Genomic DNA, 15167 nt, shown 5'->3' on the forward strand with positions numbered 1-15167 from the left:
TAAACAGTGCGTCTTAAAAATGGTAGTTGGCCTTAAATGATTTGACTCACTGACAAGAACAGAAATTCTATACATACAGTCACCTATATAACAAGAGCACATGATAAAAACTAATACATACGCTATTTATACTTAAATAAAATGTCAAGCCAGTTTATTGCGCAAAACTAACGCAGACTTGACCTGAATGACACACCGACTGTCAGCTGCTGTTGCTGGGCGGCGCATAGCAACCAGGAAGGTTCTGCACTAGCAGTAAGAGATGTTCTAGCAAATAATATTGAATTAATGCTTCAAGAAGCGTCGCGTAGCTCATTAGGAACCTAATCAGTCTTTAGGTAAGTCATTTATATCAGGTTTTATCTTCCATAAGTGTGAATTGAATCGGTGTCAATGGAATGGCCGTCGTTTTTCGCAGCAGACGTTAGCTCTGGATTAGCTTAGATAGGCCGTATTCTGATAAATCCCGCCTTCTTTGCTGTGATTGGTTAGCCGTAGTTTTATTCTAACATTGATTGGATAGTGTAATATGGACTGGATTATTGACCAATCCTAGAGCAGGAGGCGGGACTTTTTTTTAGGCTCCGAATGAGGAAATATAACGCTTGTTTGTAAAATCGTTAGCCACCCAGTTTGTTTGTTTTGACTCCTTTGGGGTCACCTAGTTAAATGTACCTAATTATTTTTTTCAAGTTTTTTTTTTTCAACTAGTAAAAAAAACCCAACAACTAAAAGTTAGCTAGGTTAGTCGGTGCAGCTTGCTAGCTAAGTAGCTAACATGCAAAATGGTGGCCCCAGTTATATGAATTATTATTCACAAAATAGCTGAAGCATACAATATTATATGCGTAGTATAAAATATGCATACAGAATTAAAAAAATTTATATTTTACAACTTAAATATTGTCATTCTGTTGTTAAGACTTCACAGTATGTTGCTATACACTGTCAGTTTATTAATGTGGCCTAATGTCAAATTATGACATTTCCTGCTAAATATAATCCTGATATTTAAAGATTTCATTCCAGTTCCCCTGACAGACACAGCACCTACCTGTCCATTTATCATCTAATCCACAACATTCCTGCCAAATTTGAAAGATTTACAATGAGGAATGAGACATAACTGTAATTATCATTATTATTATTATCCACATCAATCTGTGTCTCATCACCTGAGGTGAAATTCATGCTCAGAGTTTAAACTCGATCCTCATGGTCATCTCTTCACTCCACTGACCATGCATGGGGAAAAAGATCGCTGATTCATTCACTCACTTGTGTTCTGTTGACTAAATTTCTTCTTGTTAATGTCATTTTGACCATTTTAACACTTTATCCGCAGTCATCTGTACACACCGTGTGAGCGCTCTTCTCTGTTTTGATGATTGCCTGATGGCGCAGGAGCGTTGTGGCCATTTTGACGATTATAAACTGAATCAGTTAGGCTTATGTCTGTTCCTCGGTGGTGTGTAAATATCTAAACTCGATTAACTTTTTTAGGTTTTAGACGTCTTTAGATAAACTGACTGTTTTTTTTTTTAATCTCAAAGTTTGCAGAACCTAAGCAAAGGTTAGAAAGTAGCCTAAATAAAAACATTTACCCATCAGTTTGGTGAAATATATTTGTCAAAGTATATTATATTGTTACTAAACGTTGGTCAAAACCTGATTTTCTGGCTCCAGAATTCAACCACAGCGACATCTGATGAGTTTTCCCAGACCACCACAGCCCTTCTTCTGCTCTGTACAATTTGAAGCAGACATGCTTTAGACTGGAGGACTGGTTGTGGTGGATTTTTGCAGAAAAACTGTCCATCCCTTATCTAGTTATAAAAATATTTCCCTAGCATCTCTGTATTAACAATAAACCATTGAGTATTATTAAACCTTGTAGCTAGCAAGACGATGCAGCTATCCTGGCTTTCTTGTGTCTGTGCAGCGTCTGGTCATACAGATGATCTTTCCTTAAATCGGTGCATCACTTTGTCTCCGGTGGCGTTTCAGTGTTTCCCCGTCGCAGTGATGGAGGAGACGAACAGAGAGGCGGTAGCTACAGCCGTGCAGAGGGTGGCCGGGATGCTGCAGCGCTCCGACCAGCTGGACAAAGTGGAGCAGTACAGACGCAGAGAGGCGCGCAAGAAGGCGTCTGTAGAGGCCAGACTGAAGGTAAGGGTGTTTAGCTTTGTCCTACATGCAGTGCTTTGCATAAGTATTCATCCCCCCTGAACATTTCCAGATTGCCAGAAGACTTGCCGCTGAACGTGAATACTTGTGCAACCAAGAAATGTCTGCTTTTTTTTTTTTGCTTAATTAACCTCTGTGTCCTAATAAAAATATTTTAAACCTTTAAAAGTTAGACATATTGTGTAAACTAAATGGTCAAACTCCCAATCCATTCAAGTTCCAGGTTGTACGACTCCAAAATGTGGAAAAGTTCAAGGGGTAGTTATGCACTGTGATAAGTTATGCACTGTGATAAAAAAACAAAAAAAAACAAAAATAGTGTTATAGTCAAATTGCATTACCAATCATGGAGTACTGTTTATGCATCAAGCTGTCAATGAGGCGATTGTAAGTTTGCAGAAGTGGTCCTTGTCTTCCTCTCGCAGGCTGCTATCCAGTCTCAGTTGGACGGAGTACGCACAGGCCTGACGCAGCTGCACAATGCCCTCTGTGACGTCAAGGACATCCAGAACTCGCTGGCTGATGTCAGTAAGGACTGGAGGCAGAGCATCAACACCATCGAGAACCTGAAGGACGTCAAGGAGGCCGTGGTGCAGCACAGTCAGCTGGCCTCCGCAGTGGAGAACCTCAAGAACATCTTCTCAGGTGAATTTAAGATTCTCCAAATACTTTTTTAATAACATCATGTTTATTAATGTGCAACAGACAGCTCTGGAGAAACTCAATTTAGTGGTAATGATGTTTTCTTATTACTTGTACGTAATGTAATCCCTACATTAGTGCCAGAGATTGTGCAGGAGACACGTGAGCAGATCGAACGTGGTGAGCTGCTGCAGGCGCACCGTCGGCTCATGGACCTGGAGTGCACACGTGACAACCTGCTGTACGAGCAGCACCGACTGGACAGCAGGAACGCGCCCGAGCCGGGCCTCATCGGAGCCTACTTCGGCGAGGTTCAGGGTCTCTCTGATGAGCTCGCTAAGCAGCTGTGGCTGGTCCTGCAGCGTGCGCTGGTCACCGTGCGCCGCGACCCTACCATGCTGGTGTCAGCGGTGCGCATCATCGAGCGCGAGGAGAGGGTGGACCGCCGCATGCTGGAGCGCAACCGGCAGACCTCCTTTCTCCCTCCGGGCCGGCCCAAGGGCTGGAAGAAACGCATGAGCGAGGTCCTGGAGGTCACGGTGAGCGGGCGCATCGAGAGCGCGCAGGCCGAGACGCGACAGTCCGACAAGATGTGGCTGGTGCGCCTGCTGGAGATCACACGCCGCTACGTGCTGGACGACCTCCTCATCGTCAAGAACCTGGTGGTGCAGTGCTTTCCTCCGCACTACGACACCTTCCGCCTGTTCCTGGACCTCTACCACAGAGCCGTGTCCGCACGCGTCCAGGAGCTCGCCGAAGACGACCTGGAGCCCAACGAGATCGTGTCTCTGCTCACCTGGGTGCTCAACACGTACAAAAGGTGAATACTACTGGCACTCTTTAGAGCATATCTGTCTCTCTGTTCAGTGTAAGGGGAATAAAACACTGTTGTACTGTCAGGACATGCTGTTTTAGGAAAATAATAAACTTCAGAGTAGTAACAGTAACTCCGCTTTACATCAGGCTGCTTCTCACCACACTTTCGTTGATTAATTTTCTATTTTCTGTTCTACATCATGCTCCAGCGTGTTTTATTCCGTACATAATTCAGGGTACAGAACTCAAAAATCAAGATACATGAAGTTATAATCGCATTATCTGTAATATATAACACACCCTCAGACACACAGTGACAGGTGGCACTATTTTCTCCAGAGCTTCCTCAGTTGTAAGGCTTATTTGTCTTGCAGCACCTGTGTGCATTGTTCAGGGATGATCAGGTTGTGACCTGTTGATAAATTCGTCTGCAGGTTAAATCCTGCTGGGGTGCTTAAAGTTTAACCACTGCATGTCTTTTCATGTGCAGATTACCGGCTATAAACAGCACAGATCCTGCTAGCTCTCTTCTAGCTGTTTGCAATATACACACACGATACTTTTTATTTATTTTTCTTTTTTTCTTTTTTTCTTTCAGAGGTTCTTGTTTTGTGTGCTGATAACGATGCTACTTCTGTTTTCTGCATCATCGAGTGCAACATTTCTATTTATACTTTGTGGACCGTATTCAGAAGTTATGTTAGTGTTGACACAGGGAAAGTTACGTGTATTCAGAGTCAGGTTACGCACCTGCTTATGTTGATTTTCAGGCTTGCCCATACAGGTTATGCAAATTACCTGCATGTAGTTTTCAGGAGTTGAAGTGTCTGAGGCAGGATATAGCATCTAGACAGAAGAACTAGCTCAAAATCAGGGATAGAAAATGTGGACTGAAAGAATAAAGAATAAAAGAATGTTTAAAAATGAAAAATAATAATAAAAAAAGACTAGTTGAATGAGAAGATTAAGAGCATGGAAGTATATATCTAATAAGAGCCCAGTATGCTGCTGCATGAGCAGTGCTGGTTGTAATTGTCACATTAAACACTGCAAAGTTTGGTTTAATTAAACAAAATGGCTTCCACCCTCCTTATTCAGAAACTTATAAAATAGCACTTGATCCAGCACAACAAATTATTTTGCAGTTTTTAAAATATACCATTTTGTTCATTTTGGTGGGTTTGGTTAAGGTTTGCATCAATTTTTTGTATGTTTCTGCTTCCATATTATACGCTTAAGTCTGCTAGCTGTGATGATCGGTGCACGTTTCAGTGTGTTTTTGTGTTTTTTGTTGCTTTTCAGTGTGGAGATGATGGGCCATCCAGATCTGTCCCCCGAGTGTGACGCCAAGCAGTTGGAGCCTCTGCTGCCTGAGGATGTGGTGAACCAGCTGCTTGGCAAATACCTGACTACTTTCACTGTGAGTTTACATTGTTTTGCATTAAGTTGTCGTTTCTATAGCAACAACTTAAAAAGGGACTTGCATAGTGGATAGTCTTTCATGTGGTTAGGTTTTCTGTAAGGAGATTTTTTTTTTTTTTTGCGTTTATGGAAGGAGTCTCCAGTGTCAGCACTTTGTAGCAGTCAGAGAAGGTTTTCAGTTTCTCAGTAAGCTGTGGTTGGTGAAAGAAAGATTGTTTATAGCTGCTATAACCTAAGTGACATTCCACAACTTAAAATGTAACTATAAATGGATAAAAAGTGCACATCAATTTTTAATCAACAAAAAAATTATTGACAAATTGGTGTGGAAAATAATCCACTTTAGTGTGGTAGCTGTACCTTCATGCTTGGCTGCATCACATCACACCTTCGTGTCATTGAATATTTTCCTATAATACATGTCGAAAAAATGTTTTTTTTTTTTTTTTTTGTTTTTGTCTTTGTTTTTGGATGAAGGTCTGCAGATGCACGTTAATACACGTTTTACCTCCCTGTAACAGTCTAACATCACAGGCTGGCTGCGGAAAGCTCTGGAAACCGATAAGAAGGACTGGCAGAAGGAGACGGAGCCCGAGGCAGATCAGGATGGCTACTACCAGACCACTCTACCTGCCATCGTCTTCCAGGTACACACACCTCCAAGCTCATCTTCCAGCTTTACTGCATGGTTCAAATCTCACCCCTGTCTTTCTATTTGTCCTTCTGTCTCACTTCAGATGTTTGAACAGAACCTGCAAGTGGCGGCTCAGATCAACGAGACGTTTAAAGAGCAGGTGCTGAAGCTCTGTCTGAAGCAGATGACCTCCTTCCTTGTCAGGTCAGAGTTCATATCACAGCAGAATTCCCATTTCTTTCATATTTCCTGCAGAATCCTGTCTTCTGAAGCAGTGCGTCCTGCCTCACTGTGCATTTCAGGTACAGGGAAGAGGCCGTTGTTTACAAGGATGAACACCTGAAAGATCGTCAGCTTCCACAGTGCTACGTCCAGTACATGATCGCCATCATCAATAACTGCCAGACCTTTAAGTATGTTTTTCTCATATTTCCTATTAACGCTGTTTTTTGCTTTTTTTTTTTTGGCTGAGTTTTGTTTACACTGTGTTCTGTGTTTTGTTAACGCTGAGTTCGAGCACGTGTTACGAGTATGCGGGTTGGACGTTCTCTCATCTTTTTGCTGAGGTATTTTAATTCTTTCATTTAGGGAGTCTATAAATAGTCTGAAACGGAAATACTCGCAGTCGACGGAGCCCAACAACATCGATGCAGCCATCGAGAAAACCCTGAGCGACGTGGCCAAGGAGGGTTGCCAGTTCTTATTGGACGAAGTCTTCCTGGATTTGGAGGTTAGACAGGCTGCTGTCTCTCGCAGCCTTTACTGCTGTCTGTTGGGGGCGTGGCCTGTCTAGCCTGTCCTGAATAAAGTAGCTAAAATATAAAACTCTCACTACTGAAGAACAGGAAAACAGCCCTCATTGTTGAAAATATGTTCGAATTAAAGGAAAATTTTTAATTTGTTGCATCACTCTTCATTAAATGAGTTTGAAATATAAATTAATTGTTAAATTTTGAATTAATACTAGCCCCTTGCAGCTTTGTACAATGTCTAGCTTTTTTAACGTTTCATTAAAGTAAGTAATTAAAGCACTTCCAGGACTGCTGTTATAGGAAAACAATCAACGACAGGGTGGTGTGATGTGGCCTGATGCAGAGGAGTTACTGTTACCACCCTGAAGTTGATTATTTTCCTGTAACAGCACATCCTGAAGTGTTTTATTCCTTGTATACCACAGCAATTTGTCAACAGTTACACTTTTTAATTAATTAAAGAATGACACATCATCATACTTTTTTTTTTTCTCAAAGCATCTTCTTGCATATTTAACAGAATCATCTGAATGAGCTGATGACCCGGAAGTGGTTGACAGGCTCTCATGCAGTAGACACCATCTGCGTGACTGTGGAGGACTACTTCAATGACTTTGCCAAAATTAAAAAGCCTTATAATCAGGTATCAGAGATGTTCATGATTCCTGCGTGCTTTGTCAGTTGATGTCACGTTTAGCATTTAGGCTTGTTTTTTTATTGTTAGAAAAAGTACAAATCCCTGTGTGTGTGTGTGTGTGTGTGTGTATGTATGTGTATGTGTGTGTGTGTGTGTGTGTGTGTGTAGAAGATGACGACAGAGGCTCACCGGCGTGTGGTAGTGGAGTACCTGAAGGCCATCATGCAGAAACGCATCACGTTTAAAAACGCAGACGAGAGGAAAGAGGGAGCGGAGAGGATGATCAAAGAGGCAGAACAGTTCAGCTTTCTCTTCAAAAAACTCTCTGCTGTGAGTTTCTTCTTACAAACTGTGCTAGTTATTCAGTGCCTAGAAATTATAAGAGATAATAGTGTTGATTGGTTATGAGAGCGTATAGCGTTGATTGGTTATGAGAGGGTATAGTGTTGATTGGTTATGAGAGGGTATAGTGTCGATTGGTTATGAGAGGGTATAGTGTTGATTGGTTATGAGAGTGTATAGTGTTGATTGGTTATGAGAGGGTATAGTGTTGATTGGTTATGAGAGCGTATAGTGTTGATTGGTTATGAGAGGGTATAGCGTTGATTGGTTATGAGAGTGTATAGTGTTGATTGGTTATGAGAGGGTATAGTGTTGATTGGTTATGAGAGGGTATAGCGTTGATTGGTTATGAGAGGATATAGTGTCGATTGGTTATGAGAGGGTATAGTGTTGATTGGTTATGAGAGGGTATAGCGTTGATTGGTTATGAGAGGGTATAGCGTTGATTGGTTATGAGAGGGTATAATGTTGATTGGTTATGAGAGGGTATAGTGTTGATTGGTTATGAGAGGGTATAGCGTTGATTGGTTATGAGAGGGTATAGTGTTGATTGGTTATGAGAGGGTATAGCGTTGATTGGTTATGAGAGGGTATAGCGTTGATTGGTTATGAGAGCGTATAGTGTCGATTGGTTATGAGAGCGTATAGTGTCGATTGGTTATGAGAGGGTATAGTGTTGATTGGTTATGAGAGCGTATAGTGTTGATTGTTTATGAGAGGGTATAGCGTTGATTGGTTATGAGAGGGTATAGTGTTGATTGGTTATGAGAGGGTATAGTGTTGATTGGTTATGAGAGCGTATAGTGTTGATTGTTTATGAGAGGGTATAGCGTTGATTGGTTATGAGAGGGTATAGCGTTGATTGGTTATGAGAGGGTATAGTGTTGATTGGTTATGAGAGGGTATAGTGTTGATTGGTTATGAGAGGGTATAGCGTTGATTGGTTATGAGAGGGTATAGCGTTGATTGGTTATGAGAGCGTATAGCGTTGATTGGTTATGAGAGGGTATAGTGTTGATTGGTTATGAGAGGGTATAGTGTTGATTGGTTATGAGAGGGTATAGCGTTGATTGGTTATGAGAGGGTATAGCGTTGATTGGTTATGAGAGCGTATAGCGTTGATTGGTTATGAGAGCGTATAGCGTTGATTGGTTATGAGAGCGTATAGCGTTGATTGGTTATGAGAGGGTATAGTGTTGATTGGTTATGAGAGGGTATAGCGTTGATTGGTTATGAGAGGGTATAGTGTTGATTGGTTATGAGAGGGTATAGCGTTGATTGGTTATGAGAGGGTATAGTGTTGATTGGTTATGAGAGGGTATAGTGTTGATTGGTTATGAGAGGGTATAGCGTTGATTGTTTATGAGAGTGTATAGTGTTGATTGGTTATGAGAGCGTATAGCGTTGATTGGTTATGAGAGGGTATAGCGTTGATTGGTTATGAGAGGGTATAGCGTTGATTGGTTATGAGAGGGTATAGTGTTGATTGGTTATGAGAGGGTATAGCGTTGATTGTTTATGAGAGGGTATAGTGTTGATTGGTTATGAGAGCGTATAGCGTTGATTGGTTATGAGAGGGTATAGCGTTGATTGGTTATGAGAGGGTATAGCGTTGATTGGTTATGAGAGCGTATACCGTTGATTGGTTATGAGAGCGTATAGCGTTGATTGGTTATGAGAGGGTATAGCGTTGATTGGTTATGAGAGGGTATAGCGTTGATTGGTTATGAGAGCGTATAGCGTTGATTGGTTATGAGAGGGTATAGCGTTGATTGGTTATGAGAGCGTATAGCGTTGATTGGTTATGAGAGGGTATAGCGTTGATTGGTTATGAGAGGGTATAGTGTTGATTGGTTATGAGAGCGTATACCGTTGATTGGTTATGAGAGCGTATAGCGTTGATTGGTTATGAGAGGGTATAGCGTTGATTGGTTATGAGAGGGTATAGCGTTGATTGGTTATGAGAGCGTATACCGTTGATTGGTTATGAGAGGGTATAGTGTTGATTGGTTATGAGAGGGTATAGCGTTGATTGGTTATGAGAGGGTATAGCGTTGATTGGTTATGAGAGGGTATAGTGTTGATTGGTTATGAGAGGGTATAGTGTTGATTGGTTATGAGAGCGTATACCGTTGATTGGTTATGAGAGCGTATAGCGTTGATTGGTTATGAGAGGGTATAGCGTTGATTGGTTATGAGAGGGTATAGTGTTGATTGGTTATGAGAGCGTATACCGTTGATTGGTTATGAGAGCGTATAGCGTTGATTGGTTATGAGAGGGTATAGCGTTGATTGGTTATGAGAGGGTATAGCGTTGATTGGTTATGAGAGCGTATACCGTTGATTGGTTATGAGAGGGTATAGTGTTGATTGGTTATGAGAGGGTATAGCGTTGATTGGTTATGAGAGGGTATAGCGTCGATTGGTTATGAGAGGGTATAGTGTCGATTGGTTATGAGAGGGTATAGTGTTGATTGGTTATGAGAGGGTATAGTGTTGATTGGTTATGAGAGGGTATAGCGTCGATTGGTTATGAGAGGGTATAGTGTTGATTGGTTATGAGAGGGTATAGCGTTGATTGGTTATGAGAGGGTATAGCGTTGATTGGTTATGAGAGGGTATAGCGTTGATTGGTTATGAGAGGGTATAGTGTTGATTGGTTATGAGAGGGTATAGCGTTGATTGGTTATGAGAGGGTATAGCGTCGATTGGTTATGAGAGGGTATAGTGTCGATTGGTTATGAGAGGGTATAGCGTCGATTGGTTATGAGAGGGTATAGCGTCGATTGGTTATGAGAGGGTATAGTGTTGATTGGTTATGAGAGCGTATAGCGTTGATTGGTTATGAGAGGGTATAGTGTTGATTGGTTATGAGAGGGTATAGTGTTGATTGGTTATGAGAGGGTATAGCGTTGATTGGTTATGAGAGGGTATAGTGTTGATTGGTTATGAGAGGGTATAGTGTTGATTGGTTATGAGAGGGTATAGTGTTGATTGGTTATGAGAGGGTATAGCGTTGATTGGTTATGAGAGGGTATAGCGTTGATTGGTTATGAGAGGGTATAGCGTTGATTGGTTATGAGAGGGTATAGTGTTGATTGGTTATGAGAGGGTATAGTGTTGATTGGTTATGAGAGGGTATAGTGTTGATTGGTTATGAGAGGGTATAGCGTCGATTGGTTATGAGAGGGTATAGCGTCGATTGGTTATGAGAGCGTATAGCGTCGATTGGTTATGAGAGGGTATAGCGTCGATTGGTTATGAGAGGGTATAGCGTCGATTGGTTATGAGAGGGTATAGCGTTGATTGGTTATGAGAGCGTATAGTGTTGATTGGTTATGAGAGGGTATAGCGTCGATTGGTTATGAGAGGGTATAGTGTTGATTGGTTATGAGAGCGTATAGTGTTGATTGGTTATGAGAGGGTATAGCGTCGATTGGTTATGAGAGGGTATAGTGTTTATTGGTTATGAGAGGGTATAGTGTTGATTGGTTATGAGAGGGTATAGCGTCGATTGGTTATGAGAGGGTATAGCGTCGATTGGTTATGAGAGGGTATAGTGTTGATTGGTTATGAGAGGGTATAGTGTTGATTGGTTATGAGAGGGTATAGTGTTGATTGGTTATGAGAGGGTATAGTGTTGATTGGTTATGAGAGGGTATAGTGTTGATTGGTTATGAGAGGGTATAGCGTCGATTGGTTATGAGAGGGTATAGTGTTGATTGGTTATGAGAGGGTATAGTGTTGATTGGTTATGAGAGGGTATAGCGTTGATTGGTTATGAGAGCGTATAGTGTTGATTGGTATAAGAATATAATATTATAATATTAATTGGGGGCAAGACATTATATTGATTGTTTAAAAATAAGTTATAAAGATTGGTTGGGAGGTTATAATGTAGATTGCTTCTAAGTGGTTATAATGACTGTTTATAAGGAGCTACAATGTTGATTGTTTACAAGTGGTTATAATTTTGATTGATTATAAGAGGTTATAATGATTAGTTACTAGAGATGATAATGATTGATTATAAGGAGTTATAATCAGTTATATTCAAGTGGTTATACAGATTGATATAAGATGTTGTAATGATTGGTTAAAATGGTTACAATGCTGACTGGTTATAATGAGTTATAATGCCAGTGTGACTGTGCTCAGGGAGAGGACACAGACTGGCTGTGTGGCTCCATCTCTGCCATAGCGGAGGTGTTCAAGCTGACTGACCCCACTCTTCTGTTCCTGGAGGTGTCCACACTGGTCTCCAAGTACCCGGATATCAGGTCAGCCTTAACTTCCTGTTTCACCTTCAGCAGGTCTGTTGTGTGTATGTGTGAAAGTGTGTACATGTGTGTGTGATTGCTAGGGAGGAGCACATTGTGGCCTTGCTGGCAGTTCGAGGCGATGCCAATCGTGACACACGGCAGATGATCATTGAGACACTGAACCAGAGCAAACCGTCCATCTCCCCCAACACGCTGCCCATCTTCAGGGATATCACCGTGCCAACCATCGCAGCCATGACGGCAATGGCGGTGCCTAAACTTCTGAAATAACCCACTAAGACCTGACCTTTGACCCGTTTGGCTTTATACCTTAAGGAACACCATCATCATCATCATCATCATTATCATGAGAACTGGCCCCATGCCGCATGCAGAGAGAGAGAGATGCGTGTACAGAAAACCCCTAGATGTTTTTTTTTTTTTTTGGTTTGTTCTTTTAAACACTAAAATTATTCTCTGCCTCCTCCCCGCTTGCACACAACCAGACTGGATAATTTCACTGGCATCTCAGAGCTTCTGTATGATCCTTTGGGAAAGAAATCAAGTCACAGCCTGACCCTCATGTCACAGTTTTTCCAGAAGCTGCCTGTAATGCTCGTACTTCCTGTTTACATGCGTGACTTGATGATTTCTTCACAGCTCACACTTCCTGTTGTGTGAAACAGGACAACACTGAGTGCATGGAATACACTCACGCTGTAAAGTTAATGAGAGCCACCACAGACCAAAAAAATAATCACTTCAGATTAATAAAATTATGATTAATACTATTTCAAGACTTTGGTGCGAGTCATAAATGCATGCTGAGCTGTAATGGTGTCTATGGCAACCGTGAAACCTCCCTCAGGTGTCTGTTTTTGCTGATGTAAACGTTCACGTAAGTGAATCAATGCTCTGTGGCTATTGGCTGATCTCTGCCTGATCCCGCCCTTCAGCATGGTCACAGAAAAATTTAACATTTGCACAATTTCTCCATATGCACACGATCAGCACTCGAATGCTTATTTAGTTTTGTAATTCAGCTGTTAGGCTAATCTCGCTAACAAGTAAGAAGCTCCTATACTTATTGATTAAATGCATAGAATCCTCATAGAACACTATATCAACAATTACACAAGCATCTTAAAATTCATTTATGTAAAGTTTTCCCCATACAAGTCCCAGTGTGTACCATAACCAAGCTTTGTGTACAGCAGTGTATCCATTATGTGGTTAAATTCTGCCCCCTAGTGGCTGCCCAGTGTAACACACAGCAAGACATCTCCTGAGTTTTTTTTTTCTCCAACATTTATTGCTAATAATTCAACAGAGAAAATGCTCCATTTGCTTAAAATGCAAATACGATCAGAGATAAATTGTGACCTCCATGTTAATCAACATTTACATATGAAATACAATAAACAATCTCCGAGGCCTAAATAAAAACAAAACTCTTTTATACAGTACAGCGTCGTAAACCTTTTACACCTCTAAAAGTTTTGACTAATACAGTTGGCAGGTTCCTGGGTTCGTCTTCCAGACTCAAACTTAACATCTCAGAACATGCAAACATAATAATAATAATAATAATAATAACGGTTGATAAAGGCAATGCCTGGCATAAAAATGAAACCAACCGGCCAAACATCTGCCAATCTGCAACAATTTAAAGGCCTCAGGTTCTCAGTCTGGTTCTGCTGAACATCAAAATGACATCCTGACTCTATTAATCAGTACAAAAACAAGCCAAATCTCTTCATAGAAAAAAATTATTTCTGTGGCTTTGGCAATTTAAGATATGCTTTTTTTTCTTTTTTTTCTTTTTTTTAAAGAAATGATCACAACCTCGAAACTGAATAGTTACACAACTTACACAAACTAAGACTTTTGAAATCAAAACATCTTGTGGCAATCGGCACAAATATATATATATATGCATATGCCACCTAATAATTAGAAAATAAGGATTTAATAAGCAGGCAGGATCGTTTTGACATCCTCAAAAAGTCAAAAATAAATCTCCATCGTGAGACGTGATCTTTCCTCGCTCTCTGTAGCCACAACGTCCTCAACAGAGTCTTTGTCGTGTTTCTATTCATAAGGCTTGAAAGAGGCGACGCACACAAAAGACCTTGTTTGAAATCAGAATGTGAGTGCAAGAACGGTGGCGTGGTCCGGCTGCGGGCAAGTAACCCTCACTGCAGAACTCCACCAGGGGGGTGGAGTCGGACCTGATCCGGCTCCTCACACCTGGGCACATTTGAACCAAAACTCCAGGCGGTGGAGTCGGACCTGGTCCTACTCCTCCCACCTGGGTGGAATCAAACCAAAAGTCCAGGGGGTGGAGACAGCCCAGTGTGGTTCTGGTTAGATGAGTGAATTGTAGGTCAGATTGTGGGCTAATGTTACAGCATTGGATCAGGTCCAACTCCACCCACAACTCTTCTGCAGCGAGGGCTATCTATGTTACTGCGGGACGTGCGCTCGCTTTGTGCTGCTGCTGATAAAGTGTGTGTGAAGTTCAGCATAAAAACGCATGCGTCATGCATCGGTCACAGAGGCGCCTCCTGCTGGACAAACGCAGCTCTGAATTAACGGCAGCGACTCTTATGCTGTAAATATCAGTGCACTTTGATACCTGGCGTGCATATACGCATATACGCGCGCACACACACACGCAGGCTTCTGGAAAACAATACTATTAGTGCATAATGTCCAAACGGTGGTAGCAGAGCACGTGACGGCGTGAGAACTTTTTCACAGTACGACGTCTGACTTTAGTTATGCATTTTACATTCAGAACACTCACATTGAAGAGTATGTAGTGTTAACAAAATTCTTTTCCTTTTAATGACTATATAAAAAAAAAATCAACTCTTTCCAAATAAACAGTAAATAAACTTCTTATCTCTTTTTAGCTGCAAGTATAAAAGATTCTCAAAGCCTTCCTCGGGCCTCTATAATAAAACGTCCATTTCAAAAAAACCGAGGCCGTTAAGTACTCAAGTTTAAGCGACTCCTCTCTCCTCTTTCAGCTCAAATGTGAGAACTTCAGTGTACATATGAACGCTAAATGAAAATATGGAAGCATTGCTCAAAATCTAAACCTGTTACAATGTCCTGAACAAAACTGTGGCCTTTGATGCCATTAATGACTGAACCTTCACAGGGGACAGAAAGGTCATGTAGGTGTAGTCGTGTTTTAGAGCAGGTTCGTCCCCACAGTCTCACAAAACCAGGACTTAAGCTTATAAAGGTGGCTAATACAAATAACACACAAATCCCATCGCTTTAACACACGAGCTCTGGTGTGTTTAATATAGAAACTGAGACAGAGCGTCTCCTTGGTCCTCGGCTCGCTGTCAATCAGCTTTGTCTAGTGTCTCCGACGAATGTGGGGCGACATACTTAAGCCGGAAGCCACCTGAAACACACACATATAACACAAGCACAAGACACACACGGCTCAGAAG

At 41.4% G+C, this 15167-nt stretch overlaps 2 protein-coding genes across 5 annotated transcripts in view; one reads left to right on the forward strand and one right to left on the reverse strand.

Annotated features, from left to right (window-relative positions):
- Positions 1–180: 180 nt before the first annotated feature.
- Positions 181–12491, forward strand: exoc3 (exocyst complex component 3). 2 transcript variants are annotated; one of them, XM_026946125.3, is made up of 13 exons: positions 181–338; positions 2008–2169; positions 2613–2832; positions 2968–3649; positions 4948–5065; positions 5589–5714; positions 5805–5905; positions 6004–6114; positions 6290–6431; positions 6974–7096; positions 7259–7420; positions 11591–11712; positions 11796–12491. In XM_026946125.3, exons 2-13 carry the CDS (start codon positions 2026–2028, stop codon positions 11983–11985), a joined length of 2241 nt encoding a protein of 746 aa, XP_026801926.1. In that variant the 5' UTR covers positions 181–338; positions 2008–2025; the 3' UTR covers positions 11986–12491. The 2 variants fall into 2 exon arrangements, with proteins under 2 accessions (XP_026801926.1, XP_026801927.1); XM_026946126.3 differs by having other exon boundaries at positions 195–338; positions 1943–2169.
- Positions 12492–12922: 431 nt separating this feature from the next.
- The window catches only part of zcchc2 (zinc finger, CCHC domain containing 2), a 30833-nt gene continuing 28588 nt past the window's right edge, over positions 12923–15167 (reverse strand). For 2 of the 3 annotated variants that reach the window (XM_026946124.3, XM_053227410.1), the window contains exon 14: positions 12923–15118. In XM_026946124.3, coding sequence (XP_026801925.1) covers positions 15057–15118 — 62 coding nt within the window. In that variant the 3' untranslated portion in view covers positions 12923–15056. The remainder of the gene's footprint in view (positions 15119–15167) is intronic. The other variant, XM_026946123.3, reaches the window with a different exon arrangement.

This window comes from Pangasianodon hypophthalmus, chromosome 21, assembly GCF_027358585.1.
Source record: "Pangasianodon hypophthalmus isolate fPanHyp1 chromosome 21, fPanHyp1.pri, whole genome shotgun sequence".
Classification (NCBI taxonomy): domain Eukaryota; kingdom Metazoa; phylum Chordata; class Actinopteri; order Siluriformes; family Pangasiidae; genus Pangasianodon; species Pangasianodon hypophthalmus.